Here is an 18,178-nt window from a genome sequence, read left to right as displayed (position 1 = left end):
ACTAGAGGAATAAATGTCAGCGACAGCATGACAGCACAGAATGGTCACGTACCACCTTGGAACTGGAAATATAGGAGGAAAGAAGGCTTTTTTTGCTGACAAAAGAAAAGTCACTGTGATAACTGTGTTAACTTATTTAATACAATGAAATTGATGAAAAGCCCTTGACAAGGCCCAGTGTGGACTTTAGCTGCTCTTCCTCTGGTGTCTTTAGAAGCAGCAGAGTCACCGTGGAGACTGCCAGGCTGGCGCCCTGATGGAAGTGCAGATATTTAAGACTCTCCTCTCTCTTTTTTAGATGGAGTCTCGCTCTGTTGCCCAGGATGGAGTGCAGTGGCTTGATCTCGGCTCACTGCAAGCTCTGCCTCCTGGGTTCATGCCATTCTCCTGCCTCAGCCACCCGAGTGGCTGAGACTACAGCGCCCGCCACCATGCCTGGCTTTTTTTGTATTTTTAGTAGAGACGGGGTTTCCTTGTCATTGGAGTAATCCCAGCAGAGTGTGCAGCATGCCCTTCCTCCTTTCCTGGTGTTCTCTATAGCTAGGACTACAGGCGCCCGCCACCATGCCCGGCTAATTTTTTGTATTTTTAGTAGAGACGGGGTTTCACCGTGTTAGCCAGGATGGTCTCGATCTCCTGACCTCGTGATCCACCCGCCTTGGCCTCCCAAAGTGCTGGGATTACAGGCATGAGCCACCGCGCCCAGCAAGACTCTCCTTTCTAGACACACTGGGGGCTGCTGCTCCAGCTTTCCCTTGGGTCCCTGTGCGCGAGGCCCTCACCTTCTCATGATCTGGATCTCCAGGCACCACCGCTCTCGGTTCCGGGGGCTGAGCTCCTGCCGGCACTGCTTGATGGCAATCTGCTCACCTGTTTCCTACAGAAACAACACAGTGGGGACCAGCAGAGCGAGCTGCAGGCCAAATCCCACCCTGTCTGCTGCATGGGAGGGGTCTCCAGGCCCCAAGCATCATCTGCAATCACCTCCTGGTGCTCTGAGGTCACATGTACACCGTGATCGACAGCCACGTAGCACCTGCCCTTTGGGCTGTCTCCTTACCACCCCACCTCTCACCCAACCTCTCCAGCCTCATTTCTTTCTCTCCTTTTTTTTTTTGTTTGAGGTGGAGTCTTCCTCTGTCGCCCAGGCTGAAGTGCACTGGCACAATCTCAGCTCACTGCAACCTCCACCTCCCGTGTTCAAGCGATTCTTATGCCTCAGCCTCCTGAGTAGCTGGGATTACAGGCATGCACAACCACACCTGGCAAATTTTTGTATTTTTAGTAGAGACAGGGTTTCACCATGTTGGTGAGGCTGGTCTTGAATTCCTGACCTCAAGTGATCTGCCCGCCTCGCCCTCTCAATGTGCTGGGATTACAGACGTGAGCCACCACACCCAGCCTCTCCCACCTCATTTCTACCCATCCAGAGTCTACAGAGCCTTCAAGGCCCTGCTCCATTCCCAGTTCCGCCACGAAACCTCTGCTGACCATTCCTGCGCAGAGAGGTTTCTCTGTCCGAACCCCAGCTGCTGCTGTATTAGGCTGACCCATGGGACACTGCCGATAATTGACCACATTGACCTATAAAAATGGCACCTGCATGTGGTTCAACCTAATAGTGAACACCACATTGAGTGTCTTCATCGTTTCACGTGAGAGTTTTGTCCTTTCAGAGAGAACGCAAGCATAATATAGCATAATATAGCAGATGAAACACTGGCTGGTTCAAATTCCAACTGTGCCATTTACTAGCTATGTGACCTTGGGTAAACCACTTGGTCTGACTCAGTTTCTTCTGTAAAATGGGAATACTGATACCTATCTTTCAGGGCTTGAAAACAAGCCTCTAGCAGGTATTAGTAACCCTGCAGAGCAGGGAACCCAGGTCATCCGAGTACTCCTGTTTAACATCCTAGAGATTGGCTCCCATCTGCATTTCCAGCCACTCTTCCCACGACACTGCAGCCAGACGGCCCCACCCACCCTGGCGCTTGGCCCTGCTCCTCTACACTTGCCAGCACAGATGCATGGGCACCACGGTGTGCCGAGCTCAAGAGGGTCTCACCCTTTGCTATACTCCTGTAACAGGTAATTCCTTCAGTGCACATGCCAGAGTTACTTTCTGCAGAGTAACAGGCTGTTTTCTCTTCTCTTTGTTAAATTATAGACTTGTCCATCTTCATGGGCTTTAACCTCTACCGAGGTAACCAGAAGCATCCTCAGCAGTGGCTCCTCCACCTGGTGAATCATGAGCTGAGCCACTGGCTCCTGGCGGCCTCCCCTCTTCTCCCTGGTGCATGAGTGGGGACACTGGAGACGGGCAGGCCCTGAGGCTGTGGCACGGGCAGCAGGGAGAGTGGCTCTGGCCTCAGGCACTCCAGCTGCCACAAGGGAGTCACCACTGCACCACTGTCACCTCTTTTGGCCATGGGGGGTCTCCAAGACAACTGCGGGGCAGCAGCTGCCCCAGGCAGCAGCTCCCGGAGCCCCAGCCTGAGAGCCGATCCTGCCACTGCTAAACAAGCTGACCTGCACCAACATCCTGCACCTCCTGTGTACCTACAGCACGAAACTCCCTACCCGCACACACACCTGGGCAAGAGCCACACCTGCAGGGTGGCACAGGGCACCCAGCAATAGAAGATTTCAGCATTATACCAGACTCTACTATGGCTCACTTGAAGGATGTCCTAGAGGCCCTGTTAGGCCAATTTCTGTTTTCTCAGTTTATGAAAATGCAAACTGAAAAGAATCATAAATCTTGTAAGTGACCAACAGATATGGTACTGAATGGGACTTAAAAAGACACACGGATCAGCCTGGGCAATGTGGCAAAACCCCATCTCTACAAAAAAATGCATAAATTAGCCAGGTGTGCTGCCATGCACCTGTAGTCTTAGCCACTCAGGAGGCTGAGGTGGGAGGATTGCTTAAGCCCAAGAGGCAGAGGTTGCAGGAGATCTGGGCAAAAGAGTAAGACCCTGTTTCAAAAAAAAAAAAACAAACAAACAAAGACACACAGAGGACTGTGGCAAGGCCTCTCAGTGTGGCTGTTCCCATGGCACTCAAGCCACCTCAGTCTCACAGTTACCAAACTGGCCAGGATCCCTGCAGGAACAGGACCTTCACAGCAAGAAAAGGAAAAATGGAACCCTCCACATACACCAGAAGCTGTTTAATAAGACCACTGAGTCACTGACCAATAAACCAATCCTTAACACTGACACCAAGAACCAAAAGCTTCCGAAAAAAAGGTGGAAATGGAACAGTAGACTCCATGCCAGAAAGGAGGTACTGTCAACACCTCTAAAATACTCTCAGAAGCTGCTTTCATCAAAGCCCAACACCACTTTGGCTAAGCTTTCCATCAGATGGTGACCTTGCATGCCTACTTTTTTTTTTTAACAGCTCTATTGAGAATAATTCATGCACCATACAATTCATCCAATTAAATTACACAGTTCACTGGTTTTTGGCATACTCAAGAGTTGTGAGACCAAAACCACAGCGCACTTTAGAACATGTTTGCCATCCTACAAAGAAACCCCACACCCATCAGCAGCCACTCCCTACTCCCCCTGAGCCCCTCTAGTCCTAAGCAACCACCCACCTCTTTCTGTCTCTACGGATTAGCCTGTCCTGGACGTTTCATATAAATGGAATCATATATCATGTGGCCTTTTGTGACAGGCTTCTTTCCCTGAGCACTGTTTCCAAGGTTCACCCATGGTGCAGCCACAAGCTTACGTCTGTGACTACAGGAGACCCCTCAGTCCAGTCTGCGGCAGTAGGCATGGGTATCCAGGTTCTGCCCTAAGTATCCTTCTCATTCTCTTTGTCTAGTAGAACCCTGATCTTTGGCCTAGATTCTGAGGTGCTCTATGTACAAGAGCTGACCTCTCTCAACAACTGTAAACCCTGTTGCTATTTTTTCTTTTTAGAGACAGGGTCTCACTCTGTTACCCAGGCTGCAGTGCAGTGGAGTGATCATAGCTCACTGCTGCCTAAAACTCCTGGGCTCAAGCGATCCTCCCACCTCAGCTTCAAGTAGCTGGGATTACAAGCATGTGTCATTGTGTCCAGGTAATTTTTTTTATTTTTATTTTATTTTTGTAGAGACAGAGTCTCACTATGTTGCCCAGGCTGGTCTCAAACTCCTGGCCTCAAGTGGTCCTCCTACCTCAGCCTCTCTAAGTACTGGGATTACAGGCCTAAGCCCCTGCACCCGGCCACCTTGTTGCCATTAAACTGATTAATACAGTGGTACAAACCATGGTGGACACAAGTCCATCTCAAGCTTTTCAAGAATTAGGGAATGTGTCAAAAGAATAGCATTTCTGGCCAGCCACAGTGGCTCATGCCTGTAATCCCAGAACTTTGGGAGGCCCAGGCAGGTGGATCACCTGAGGTCAGCAGTTCGAGACCAGCCTGGCCAACATGGTGAAACCCCATCTCTACTAAAAATAAAAAATTAGCTGGGTGCAATGGTGGGTGCCTGTAATCCTAGCTACTCGGGAGGCTGAGGCAGGAGAATCGCTTGAACCCAGGTGTCAGAGGTTGCAGTGAACTGAGATCGTGCCACTGTACTCCAGCCTGGGTGACAGAGTGAGACTCTGTCTCAAAAAAAAAAAAAAAAAAAAAAAAGAATAACGTTTCTTTAATTGATGTGCAGACCATGTTACACCTCCCTGTACCTCCCGATTCCTGGTCTGTTCTCAGGCTGATGTAAATTTGGTTTCAGGTTTCACTTCCCCACAGTGCTCAGACTCATTTTTGCCCAGTTCTGTGGTAGCTTCATCCACAGCAGCTCTGCCTGATGATATCTGCTATGGTTTAAGTGTCCACAGTTTTCCATAATTCAATGAAAGCCAATTCCCGTTGTAGCCGTATCACCTCGGTTTTTTTGTTTTTTTTGTTTTTTTTTTTTTTTTGAGACGGAGTCTCGCTTTGTTGCCCAGGCTGGAGTGCAGTGGCACGACCTTGGCTCACTGCAAGCTCCACCTCCTGGGTTCACGCCATTCTCCTGCCTCAGCCTCCCTAGTAGCTGGGACTACAGGCACCCATCACCATGCCTGGCTAATTTTTTGTATTTTTAGTAGAGATGGGGTTTCACCGTGTTAGCCAGGATGGTCTCCATCTCCTGACCTCGTGATCCGCCCGTCTCGGCCTCCCAAAGTGCTGGGATTACAGGTGTGAGCCACCGCGCCAGGACATCACCTCAGTATTAAGGGGCAATTCGGCCACGATGGCTCTGCATCCCAGGTGGGACTGATGGTTATAAAAGGACAAGTTTGGCCCCTTTTTTCTCTTGCCCTTTCGCCTTCACCCTATGATGACGCCTTGACCTTGGACTTCATAGCCTCTAGGACTATGAGAAATAAAATCATTATAAATTACCCATTCTCAGCTACTCTGTGAAAGCAGCACTGAGCCGACTGAGACACTGCTACAGACACTTGCCTCCAGTTAGGCGGAGTTTGCAGAGGAGCTCAGACGTGGGGAACGCAGGGTTCCACAAACAGAGACCGATGGCCCCGCTGCAGCGTGAGGTGCCATTGCCAAGAGCATCTATCCACCTCCATCCACCCTGCAACATTTCCATGGACAGTATTCCAAGCAATGGTTTAGCCAAAGAGACTGTAACTCATGGTTCGTTACCTCAGAATGACTGAGACTAAACCAAGATACTGAAAAATCTGCAGCAACGTAACTTCAATACACAGAAGAGTGCGCTTGTTTTCTATTGCTGCCGTAATAAATTACCACAAACTCGGTGGCTTAAAATAACACACTTTATTTCCTTGCAGTTCTATCTGCTGAAGCCTGACGTGGGTCTCTCTGAGCTAAGATGTTGGTGGGGCTACGCTCCATCCAGAGGCTCTAGGGGAGAGTCTGTTTCCCTACTTTTCCTTCTGCATCTTCTAGAAGCGCCACTTTCTTCAGCTCGTGGCCCCTTAGCCCATCCTAGCGTCAGCCATGGGCCGCCATCTTCCTCACATGCATCGGCTGACACTGGCTCTGCTGCCTCCTTCTCCCACGTTTAAGAACCCTTGGGATTACACTGGGACCCCCAGGGAAGCCAGGCCAATCTCCCCATCTAAGGTGAGCTGATTAGAAAACTTAATTTCATCTGCAACCTTAATTTCCCTTTGCCATGCTGCCCCACCCAGTCATAGGTTCAGGTATTAGGATCCAGATTTCTTGGTGGGGTTGGGGGGGATTATTCTACCTACCACAAATGAAACAGGACAGATCATCAGATCCAAAAAGTAGATTAGATGACTTAGTTTATTAAGTTATTTTAGGTAATCTGTCTAGCTACAAATTGGATAATTGCAGTCTTTTGCCCAACACAAACACTGGACCTGATACACAGCTGTCACTTGGCCCAACCCAGAATCAGGAGGAGATTCTGATACTGAAGACTTGATATTGGTCTTAAATATCCAAATGCAAACTAAAAAGACTGAACTCAGCAATGGGAACACTGAACAAGTCTTGAAATAACTAGGCATAGAGACCAAAACTAACTTTCTACTCATAGGCAGCTCAGCTTTGCCCTAGAGTTGAGGCGAAATCCTAACTCCCTGGGCCTAGGGAGGTCTGCTGTAGATACAGACATACTTAAACTTTTCCTAACACAGTGGCCTTCATCTGCCTCTAGGAAGTATTCTGAAATATTCCCAGTTTTTCCATAAGTAATGTTTCATTTGAAACAGAAATGCAAACAGAATGACTTTGTTACTAAAAACATACCTGCTCTAGAAAGCAAAATTCAATTAAAACAGAAGCATGCTACGATCACAAGTTCTGAAACCCCAGGGAGTTTGTTCTTCACTAGCAGTGGAACTCAAACACATGTAAGGTAAGAAGGATGGCTTACTTTATTTTTCCTGGAATCTACTGAGTCTTAGCTTAGTTCCGTGGAAACCCAGACTAGGCCTGAGCCATCTCAGTACCCAACTTCTGGTACATGAACTCCTCGTGAAGGACAAAACTTAAAACTGCTTTGTGGCTGGGCGTGGTGGCTCACACCTATAATCCCAGCACTTTGGGAGACCAAGGCAGGCAGGTAGATCACTAGAGCCCGGGGGTTTGAGACCAGCCTGGGCAACATGGCAAGACTCTGTCTCTACTAAAAATATTTTTAAAAACTAGCCAGGCATAGGTAGTAGATGCCTGTAGTCCCAGCTACTTGGGAGGCTGAGGTGGGAGAATCTCCTGAGCCTGGAAAGTCAAGGCTGGGCAATAGAGCGAGACCTGCGTTGCGCTGTGATCGTGCTGCTGCACTCCAGCCTGGACTACCGGAGTGAGACCCTGTCTCAAAAAATAAACACACACAAAACAACAAAAAACTGGTCTGTATTTTGAGAAAAGGGAGAAAGGGTCCCCTGTATGTCCAGATTGAATGTAGTGATTATGAAGGTCCTCAGAGTTTGCAATTCCTTGCCTTTGATGCATGTAAACATAAAACTTGTATATAAGCATGTGTGTCATAAGGTGTAAAAAAGGCAGAGGGGGAGCACATCCTCAGACCAAAAGGTGCCTGGCAGATGCGAGCTGAAGACCAGTCGCAGGAGAAACAAAAGGGGCCCAGCTTCCTCAAGTTCACCTCTTCCAATGACTCGGGAAACTCACAGAGGCCAAGAGCTACGTTTAGACCCTTAGCGCAGAAAGCCCAGTGTCCCATTATCATGGCAAGCGTCCAACCAGGCCACTGTGGACATGGGGGCAATTAGTGACAACCTCCTCCTCCTTCTCAGACCCCGCCCCCTGAGATGAGTGCTTCAGAAAGGAGGCGCAGGGCTGGGACCAGAGAGACTGGGCAGGAGGACCCAGGGCTGGGAGCCAAAAGGTCCGGGATCCGGCTGCAGTTTCACCCCTGGCTCAGCAGGTGACTGGGCACACCGTGGGCCCCAGCATCGCCTGGTCTACGCTAAGAGGGCCGTGACTTCTTCACCCTACTCCCTACAGTGCAGATCCCCAATGGGCACAGTGGCCTCCCGCCTCACCCACAGGAGCCAGGCACTCGGGCTCAAGAGACAAACAGGTCCAGGTGTAACTCCCTCCCCCACTGCCTGGTAAAGGTGGGATGGGAGCCCATGGTACAAGCATCTGGGTCCTTATCCATAAGATGGGGATGGCTCCATCCACTCCAGGGATGTCAGCTAAAATGAAACACAGCATCCGACCACAGGGAGCCAGGAATAAATAACTGCAGCCTCACTTCCTTTTCTGGCCCCGTGGAGATGCTGCTCTGCCCACTTGAGTCGGCTTCTGTCTTCCTGCCAGGCCCTCGAAAGTGTACCTCCTTTCCAGATCCTGCTAAAGCTCCATTCACCCCAAAAAGCCTCCCTTCCCCAACATTCGGGAGAGATCATGCGGACAGGAAACCTAGCTCGGATGCCACATGATGCCCTGGAGAAACGGCAGCCACTGTTATCCGTGCAGTTCAGTGCTTGGATTTAGACTCACTTAATGCATTCCTGAATGCTCCCTGGATCACTGTGATCAGAGGGTAAGCACACGAAGGGCAGGGCCCCATTTTTCCTGGTATCCCCGACAGAGCTCGGGCGCAGGCTTTATAAATCCCTAGAGAAGTGACTGAACGGAGCAGAGGCTTTAAGGCTTCTGAGCACACAGATAAGCTGTGGTGAGCTTTGCTTTGTCCCATAAAAGGACAAGTACAGGTCCGTGCTGCTTCATAGAAGGGATCGTTAATACTCTGCCTTCTAACAGCCAGTGCACACACTGCCTCCTCCACCCCAACGAGCATCCCGCAGGGCCCCAGGCGCGCTTCCTGGCCCTCCTCACAGCCAAGTGCACACAGAACATGATGACATCACAAGGTACCCTGGGTGGCTTCCAGAAGGCAGCTGACCCACATCCTGCCCAGCCATGTTGGGGACCCAACTGAGGAGATCAGTATCGGAGAATCCCCACAATCCATGCGAAAAGTGGGGACCCACAGCCAAGACACTGACAGAGCCAGGATCTGAACCCAAGTCTGTGTGACTGAGTCTCGTGTTTCCCGCCCCCACTCCCAAAACATGCTGCCAGGTGGGGGCACTCGGTTATCTCCTCCTCCTCTTCCTTTGTATTTAATAAAGGTCTCATTGAAAATATCAGCCTATCTAAACCGTACTGGGAAGTGGTTTGTGCTGACCCCTGGGCTGGAGGTCTTAGGGAGTCCCGACACAGTGTGGAATGAGGAGGCCCGCATGGCAGGAGAACCCCAAGAACAGGGGAAGCAGGTTGTGGTGGGGGCTCTCTTGTTAACTGCCCTCCCTCCCTGGGAAACACTCAATGTGGGGTTCTCTGTCTAACAAGGAAGACTTATAAGTGTTTTGTCCTCCAAAGAAGTGTTTTTCAACCAAGCACAGTGGCTCATGCCTGAAATCCCAGCACTTTGGGAGGCCAAGGCAGGAGGACTGCTTGAGCCCAGGAGTTCGAGACCAGCCTGGGCAACATAGAAAGACCTCATCTCTACAAAAATAAAAAAATTAGCCAGGCATGGTGTCTCACGCCTGTAGTCCCAGCTACTCAGGAGGCCTAAGTGGGAGGACTCCTTGAACCTGGGAGTTCAAGGCTACAGTGAGCACTGATCGAACCACTGCACTCCAGTCTGGGTGACAGAGGGAGACCCTGTCTCAAAAAACAAACAACAAAAAAATCAATAAAGAAGTGTTTTCCCGTTCCTGCTTCAAAAAGGTTTAGACTGTGGGGAACAGGGAGAGCCTAAGGAACACCGAGGTCCTACCCTGAGCCCCCATCATGGAGAAGCCACAGGCACAATGGAAAAAGCATGAGGTTGGGTTCCGAACAGATGCAGGTTCCAATCCTAGCCTCTTTGCTTGCGAGCTCAGCCTCTGTGGGTGAGTCACAGAGACTATGCTTCAGTCTCCTCAACTATAAAATAGGAACAAAGACAACAGTACTTCCCTTCAGAGTTGTGAGGGCTGGAGAGAAAGCACGTAAATACCTAGTTTGATGCTGGCATATAGCAGGTTCTCAGTAAATGATGCCTCTGATTATCAGGCCACTTCTCTGACTGAGGATACCCATGCTTAGGGGCTTTTTCATGTAATTTCTATTGTGATAACTGCAACACTCCCTCTTCTGCAGACAAGATACAGTGCATGGAGCGTCAGGACAGTGCACACTGTTGTTATGTGGAGTAAAACCATGAGAGTTAAGGAACCAACACCACCATAGCCCAGCTGCTTCTTTTAAGAGGCTGTGAACAGGGGGGTCCCCAAAAGAGAATACACACGCTCATCTTCTGAACTTGGACAATGATCAAAGACCTCTCCTCAGCACCCAAAGCAGCCCTAGAGATTTCCCAAACTTAGGGAGAACCCATGGGGAAGGAAGATAGAGAGCTTCCTGGCCTGGGCCGGGCTCACGGGTAGGCATCCATTGAGGACCTGCAGGCACTCCACTCCTCCTGCTCCCCTCCACCTCTACTGCACCACTAAGCCCTGTTAATTCCACCCCTTAAATCTCTCTCTCTTTTTTTTTTTTCTCAGAGTTTCGCTTTTGTTGCCCAGGCTGGAGTGCAGTAGCACGATCTCGACTCACTGCAACCTCCACCTCCTGGGTTCAAGTAATTCTCCTGCCTCAGCCTCCTGAGTAGTTGGTATTACAGGCATGCACCACCATGCCTGGCTAACTTTGTATTTTTAGTAGAGACAGGGTTTCTCTATGTTGGTCAGGCTGGTCTCAAACTCCCAACCTCAGGTGATCCACCTGCCTCTGCTCCCAAAGTGCTGGGATTACAGGCATGAGCCACCACAACAGGCCTAAATATCTCTTAAGTCTGCCCACCTCTCCCCATCTCTCACCTGGACGACTCCAAAACATTCAGACCTGGTCTGCCTGCATCACTGGGACGGTGCCAGTGACACCCCAGTAGCAGCCACTGAGAGCTGGTTGTTAACTACTCAGGAATCGGGCCGGAGCGGGCTGTTAAACTACTGGCGGCTTGAAGTCAGCCCTGGTGGGAGTAGCTACTCCATGCGAACTGCTGCACACTATGGATCAAGGCATTTCTTCTGAGAGCTGATTTTTTCCCAGCACGCTGCCCACTGCTTGGGCCCTCCCAATCCATCCCCATGGGCACAGCTCCTCCATCAAAACAAAACCTCTTCGGCTGAAACTGCCCAAAAAACACCACAGGGTCTGACTCGCACTGTCCACCCTCAGCCACCCAGGCCCTTGTGCCCCATCCTCCCTTCTGGCCACACTGGCCTTCGGTCTTGCCCACTCGCCACACCTGCCCTCCACAGGGGCCCCTCAGGAGCCTCTCCCTTGGCCTGGAACTCTCCTCCCACCTTCTCTGATAAGCTGACTTCTACTAGGGCCTCAGTTCAAGTGTCACTTCCTTGGGGAACCTCCTCTGACACTGACTGATCCCACCCCAACGGAAGGTCTCAGTGCACTGGGTCTTTCTCCCAACTCGCACTTTACCATACTTAGGAGCTTACATTTATAATTAGTTGACTAATGGCTCTTTCCCTTCTCCAAAGGTCTGCTTTAATTACTACTGTACACATAATAGACATTCGATAAATATTTGTGGACTGGCAGAGTTGATGATTTGGGGCACCTAGCACATATACAACGTCAGGCACTTGCTACAGGAGAACTGAAGGAACTCCAAGGCCAGACCCAGCCCTGGCTGACCAGGAATGCAGGGTCCTAACAAGACTTACTCCACACGCAGACAGGAAGGGCGGCACAGGAGCCGGCCCAGAGGAACTCACCGGGAGAACCAGTTCCCACGGAACAAAGCCATCCCAGACGGGTATGCGGAGGAGATGGCCTAGAGTTGGTCCTGGAGGAATGTGGAGGAGAGGGAGGCCTGTCCGGCAAGAGGGCTCAGCGCCCAAACCAGAGGCAGCCAAGGGGAGGAATGATGGAGAGGCAGGTGCAGACAGACTGCGTGGGGTTCAGCTGGCAGGAGGAGGAAGCTGGCTTTTGGCTTTTTAAAAGTAAATAACGGGCCAGCCGCCTGTTAGTGGCTCACGCCTGTAATCCCAACACTTTGGGAGGCCAAGGTGGGCAGATCACTTGAGGTCAAGAGTTTGAGAACAGCCTGGCCAGCATGGTGAAACCCCGTGTCTACTAAAAATATAAAAACTAGCCAGGCATGGTGGCAGGTGCCTGTAATCCCAGCTACTTGGGAAGCTGAGGCAGGAGAATCGCTTGAACCCGGGAGGCAGAAGTTGCAGTGAGTCAAGATCAAGCCACTGCACTCCAGCCTGGGCAACAGAGCGTGACTCCGTTGCAAAAAAAAAAAATTAGCCAGACGTGGCCGGGCGCGGTGGCTTGTGCCTGTAATCCCAGGACTTTGGGAGGCCGAGGCAGGTGGATCACAAGGTCAGGAGATTGAGACCGTCCTGGCTAACACGGTGAAACCCCGGCTCTACTAAAAATACAAAAAAAAAAATTAGCCGGGGGTGGTGGCAGGTGGCTGCAGTCCCAGCTACTTGGGAGGCTGAGGCAGGAGAATGGCATGAACCCAGGAGGCGGAGCTTGCAGTGACCCGAGATCGCATCACTGCACTCCAGCCTGGGTGACAGAGCGAGACTCCGTCTCAAAAAAAAAAAAAAAAAAAAAAATAGTCGGGCGTGATGGCGCTGCCTGTAATCCCAGCTACTCAGGAGGCTGAGGCAGGAGAATCACCTGAACCCAGGAGATGGAGGCTGCAGTGATCTGAGATCGCACCTGTCTCAGCTGAGAGTGAGACTGTCTCAAAAAAAATAAATAAATAAAACATGGGAAGTGCTTCAGGGCATTGGTTTGGGAAAATATTTTATGGATAAGACCTCAAAAGTACAGTTAACAGAGGCAAAAGTAGACAAATGAGATTACATCAAACTAAAAAGCTTCTGCACAGCAAAAGAAAAAACAGAATAAACCTATGGAACCTATGGAGACAACTTATGGAATGGGAGAAATTATGTGCAAACTATCCATCCAACAAGGGATTAATATCAAGAATATGCAAGGAACTCAAACAACTCAACAGCAAAAAAATAAATAATCCAATTTTTAAAATGGGCAAATGATTTGAACAGGAATTTCTCAAACATACAGATGGCCAGCAAGTATATGATAAAATGTTCAATATCACTAATCATCAGACAAATGCAAATCAAAACCACAATGAGATATCATCTCACCACAGTTAAAATGGCTATTATCAGAAAGACAAAAAGTAACAAATGAAGGCAAGGATGTGGAGAAAGGGGAACTCTATACACTATTGGTGGGAATGTAAATTAGCGCAGCCATTATGGAAAATAGTATGGAGGTTCCTTGAAAAACTACAAATAAGGCTAGCGCGGTGGCTCACACCTGTAATTTCAGCAGGTTGGGAGGCTGAGGCAGGCAGATCACCTGAGGTCAGAAGTTCGAGACCATCCTGACCAACATGGCAAAACCCCCTCTCTGCTAAAAACATAAAAATTAGCCGGATGTGGTGGCATGCACCTGTAATCCCAGCTACTTGAAGGCTGAAGCAGGAGAACTGCTTGAACCTGGGAGGCAGAGGTTGCAGTGAGCTGAGATCATGCCACTGAACTCCAGCCTGGGTGACAGAGCAAGACTCCGTCTCAAAAAAAAAGAAAAACTATAAATAGAACTACCATATGATCCAGCAATCCCACTACTGGGTATCTATCCAAAGGAAAGCAAATCAGTTTATCAAAGAGATATGGGCACCCTCATGTTTACTGCAGCACTATTCACAATAGCCAAAATATGGAATCAACCTAAATGTCCATCAATAGACAAATGAACAAAGAAAATGTGGTACACAGACACAACGTACTCTTATTCAGCCATAAAAAAGAATGAAATCCTGTCATCTGTGGGAACATGGATGAGCCTGGAGGGCATTACGTTAAGGGAATTAAGCCAGACCCAGAGAGATAAATACCACATGTTCTCACTCATCCGTGGGAGCTAATAAAAAACTGATCTCAGTTGGGTAAAGTCTGTTGGCTGACACCTGTAATCCCAGCACTTTGAGAGGCTGAGGTGGGAGGATCACTTGTGTCCAGGAATTCGAGACCAGCCTGAGCAACAGACAGCCCTCCTATCTACAAAAAATCAAAAATTAGCCGGGCATGGCGACGCACACCTGTAGTCCCAGCTACTTAGGAGGCTGAGGCAGAAGGATCATTTGAGCCCAGGAGGTCAAGGCTGCAGTGAGCCATGATGGCACCACTGCACTCAGCCTGGATAATAGATTGAGACCCTATCTCCAAAGAAATTAAAAATTAAAAAAAAAAAAAAAAAGAAAGGCCAGGCGCAGTGGCTCATGCCTGTAATCCCAGCACTTTGGAAGGCCGAGGCAGGCAGATCGCCTGAAGTCAGGAGTTCGAGACCAGCCTGGCCAACATGGTAAACCCTGTCTCTACTAAAAATACAAAAATTAGCCAGGCGTGGTGGTGCATGGCTATAATCCCAGCTACTTGGGAGGCTGAGGCTGGAGAATCGCTTGAACCCGGGAGACGCCAGTTGCAGTGAGCCAAGATTGTGCCACTGCACTCCAGCTTGGGCAACAGACCAAGACTCCAACTCAAAAAAAAAAAAAAAAGAAAGAAAAAACTGATCTCGGCCAGGCTCAGTGGTTCCCACCTGTAATCCCAGCACTTTGGGAGGCTGAGAAGGGCCGGGGCAGGGATCACCTAAGTTTAGGAGTTCGAGACCAGCCTGGCCAACATGGTGAAACCCCCGTCTCTACTAAAAATATAAAAATTGGCCGGGTGTGGTGGCAGGCACCTGTAATCTCAGCAACTCAGGAGGCTGGGGCAAGAGAATCGCTTGAACCTCGGAGGCAGAGGTTGCAGTGAGCCAAGATCGCGCCACTGCACTCCAGCCTGGGCGACAAGAGCAAAACTCCGTCTCAAAAAAACAACAACAACAAAAAACTGATCTCACAGAAGTAGAAAGTAGAATAGTGGTCACCAGAGGCAGGAAAGTGTGGGAGGGGTGGGGGGAGTTGTGGAGGGAAATAGGGAGAGACTGGTTAATGGGTACAAAATCACAGTTAGGTGGAATAAGTTATAGTATTCTATAGAACAACAGGATGACTACAGTGAATAAAACTTTATTGTATCTTTCAGGCCTGACGTAGTGGCTCACGCTTGTAATCCAAGCACTTTGGGTGGCTGAGGTGGGCAGATCACCTGAGGTCAGGAGTTTGAGACCAGTGTGGCCAACATGGTGAAACCCCGTTTCTACTAAAAATACAAAAATTAGCTGGGCGTGGTAGTGCACACCTGTAATTCCAGGTACTCAGGAGGCAGAGGCAGGAGAATCACTTGAACTCAAGAGGTGGAGGTTGCAGTGAGCCGAGATCGCACCACTGCACTCCAGCCTGGGCAACAGTGCAAGACTCTGTCTCCAGAAAAAAAAAAAAAATTATTGTATATTTCAAAATAGCCAGAAGAATTTTGACTGTTTCCAACAAAAAGGATAAGTGTTTCAAGTGATGAACATGCCAATTACCCCGATTTGATCATTACACATTATGTATCAAAATATCACACTGTACCCCATAAATATGTACAATTATTATGTGTCAATTAAAAATAAAAACAGGCCAGGTCCAATGACTCATGGCTGTAATCCCAGCACTTTGAGAGGCCAAGGCAGGAAGATCACTTGAGGCCAAGAGTTCTAGACGAGCCTGGACAACATTGTGAGACCACCATCACTACAAAAAATAAAAAAAACCTCAGCTGAGGCCAGGTCCCATGGCTCAGGCCTGTAATCCAAACATTTTGGGAGGCAAAGACGGGAATACTGCTTGAGAATGGGAGTTTGAGACAAGCCTGGGCAACACAGCAAGACCCCATCTCTACAAAATTTTTTAAAAATTTTAATTATTTGAAATAAGGATTTTCATCATCATTCTAAATGAAATTATCACTTTCATGTGGATCTGCTTATTTTTTGCTGTGCAGTATTGCAAGCAATACTGGGAAGACATCATAATTAGCAAATATTTTAAATACTTTTTTTTTTTGAGACAGGGTCTCATTCTGTTGCCCAGGCTGGAATGCAGTGACACTATCTTGGCTCACTGCAACCTCTGCCTCCTGGGTTCAAGCGATTCTCCTGCCTCAGCTTCCTGAGTAGCTGAAGTTACAGGCATGCACCACCACACCAGCTAATTTTGTATTTTTAGTAGAGATGAGGTTTCACCATTTTGGCCAGGCTGGTCTCAAACTCCTGACCCCAAGTGATCCTCCTGCCTTGGCCTCCCAAAGTGCTGGGATTACAGGCGTGAGCCACTGCGCCCGACATTTTAAGTAATTTTTAAAAAATGGTTTTGGAACAAGGTCTCACTCTGTCACCCAGGCTAGAGTACAGTGGCACAATCATAGCTCACTACAGCCTCAAACTCCTGGACAAGCAATCCTCCCACATCAGCCTCCAATGTAGTGGGACTACAGGTACCCACCATGGCTGCCTAAGTTTTTTTTTTTTTTGAGACGGAGTCTCACTCTGTTGCCCAGGCTGGAGTGCAGTAGCGCAACCTTGGCTCACTGCAACCTCCGCCTCATGGGTTCAAGCGATTCTCCTGCCTCAGCCTCCCAAGTAGCTGGGACTACAGGCACGTGCCACCAAGCCTGGCTAATTCTTTGTATTTTTAGTAGAGATGGGGTTTCACAGTGTTAGCCACGATGGTCTCCATCTCCTGACCGCGTGATCCGCCTGCCTCAGCCTCCCAAAGTGCTGAGATTACAGGTGTAAGCCACCACACCCAGCTGGCTGCCTAATTTTTAAAACTTTTTTGTAAAGACGAGGTCTTGCTATGTTGACCAGGCTGCTCTTGAACTACTGGCCTCAAGGAATTAAAATATTTTAAACTATTTATTTAGTCTCATCCTTTAAATTTTCCTATTTCTATATGTTTTATAACATATAATATCATGTTATATGATATTATAACAATATCATGTTATTGTTATAATTGTACTGTTACCATATATATATAATAGAGACTAAGAGCTTAACTTTATTTTACTATTTATTTAGGTGACATAGTCAATAAAGCATGGAGACCACTAACCTGGAGTCAGCTCAGAAGTCCTGAAGCCCTCTTCCCAGTCCCCCTATTCACTGTCCCAAGATGACCAAAGCCAAAGGTGAGCCCTTGGCCCAGCAGGATCAGAGAAAGTGGAGGCAGTGAGGAGGGAGCCTGGCTCCCCGCCCCTCCCCAAGCTGCACAGAGGGCCTACCTGATTGTGCCATCGGATGACATTTCCAAATCCCCCTGTCCCAAGGCGCTCTTTCATTTCCCAGGCCCCACATGTCTGCGTTGTCAGGGAAGGTGACCAGCTCATACTGATGTCGTGCTAACTCTGTAAGCAATTTGAGATGGGGAAAAAAGGTTAGGATTAAGAAAAAAAATGGAGCTCAAAGGGATGGAGAAGGCAAAAGATATCACTGCTCTTGAATGGGAGAGAAGAAAAATACAACTGGTTTTTTACTTTGTAAAGAAACCAATGTGTTTGGTTTGTCCAAACTTTGTGGCAAACTTTTGTCCCTCTCTCCCCCATCCGGTTGCTGTGGCATCAGGCAGGGAAGAAAGTCACCGAGGGAGGCGATGCCCACGCCCTTGCCCTAGCGAGGGGATCCCCAGCTGACTCCACCAGGGGCGCCCGGGCCTGCCCGCCTTCTGCCCGAGGTGGCAGGGACAGAACCCACTTCTGAGCGTCCCCGCGGTCACGTGTTTCTTTACAATGTTCCCATAAATCGCAGGTTTCCGTCAAAGCCACCCACCCCCAAGAAGCCACCCCAGCGAGGGCTGTTTCTCCCGGCTTCCCGAACTCCAACCCGCACAAGTGAAACGCTCCACAGTCCATAAGCTGCGACTTTCCAGCGGCACAGAGGGGTCTTCCGGGCCTTGCAGGCAGCGGGGCGGCGGGGCCTGCAGGTGGCACCCGGGCCGCACCCACGAGGGGGACTCACCTGTCCGCAGGGATGCGGGGCAGGGGGCGGGCTCCCCGGGGCGGGGAAGGCGGGGCTGGGGCGGCCAAACCCGGGGCTATGACACCCCACTGAAAACATTAAAATACGGGAATCTTAACGCGGGCAGCGCGGCGCTACTTCCTCAAACACTTCCTGCTCTGACGCCACAGAGCACGTGGGC

The 18,178-nt window shown here is 49.4% G+C and overlaps 1 protein-coding gene across 12 annotated transcripts in view; it reads right to left on the bottom strand.

The window, feature by feature from the left end:
* IKBKB (inhibitor of nuclear factor kappa B kinase subunit beta) overlaps positions 1-18,169 on the bottom strand; it is a 60,814-nt gene extending 42,645 nt beyond the window's left edge. For 3 of the 12 annotated variants that reach the window (XR_010140978.1, XM_024251085.3, XM_063726416.1), the window contains exons 1-3: positions 17,998-18,161; positions 17,265-17,387; positions 783-877 (exon numbers count right to left, since the gene is read on the bottom strand). Coding sequence is in view for 11 of the 12 variants with exons in the window: in XM_024251085.3 (XP_024106853.1) it covers positions 783-877; positions 17,265-17,369 (200 nt within the window). In the remaining variant the exon portion in view is untranslated. Of the gene's footprint in view, positions 1-782; positions 878-17,264; positions 17,388-17,516; positions 17,732-17,808 lie in introns of those variants that run through there. The other 9 variants (XM_024251086.3, XM_063726417.1, XM_063726419.1 and 6 more) reach the window with 9 other exon arrangements.
* Between the last annotated feature and the right edge of the window lie 9 nt (positions 18,170-18,178).

The sequence above is a fragment of the Pongo abelii genome, chromosome 7 (assembly GCF_028885655.2).
Source record: "Pongo abelii isolate AG06213 chromosome 7, NHGRI_mPonAbe1-v2.0_pri, whole genome shotgun sequence".
Taxonomy (NCBI): Eukaryota; Metazoa; Chordata; class Mammalia; order Primates; family Hominidae; genus Pongo; species Pongo abelii.
This window is presented reverse-complemented; position numbering and strand designations above follow the sequence as displayed.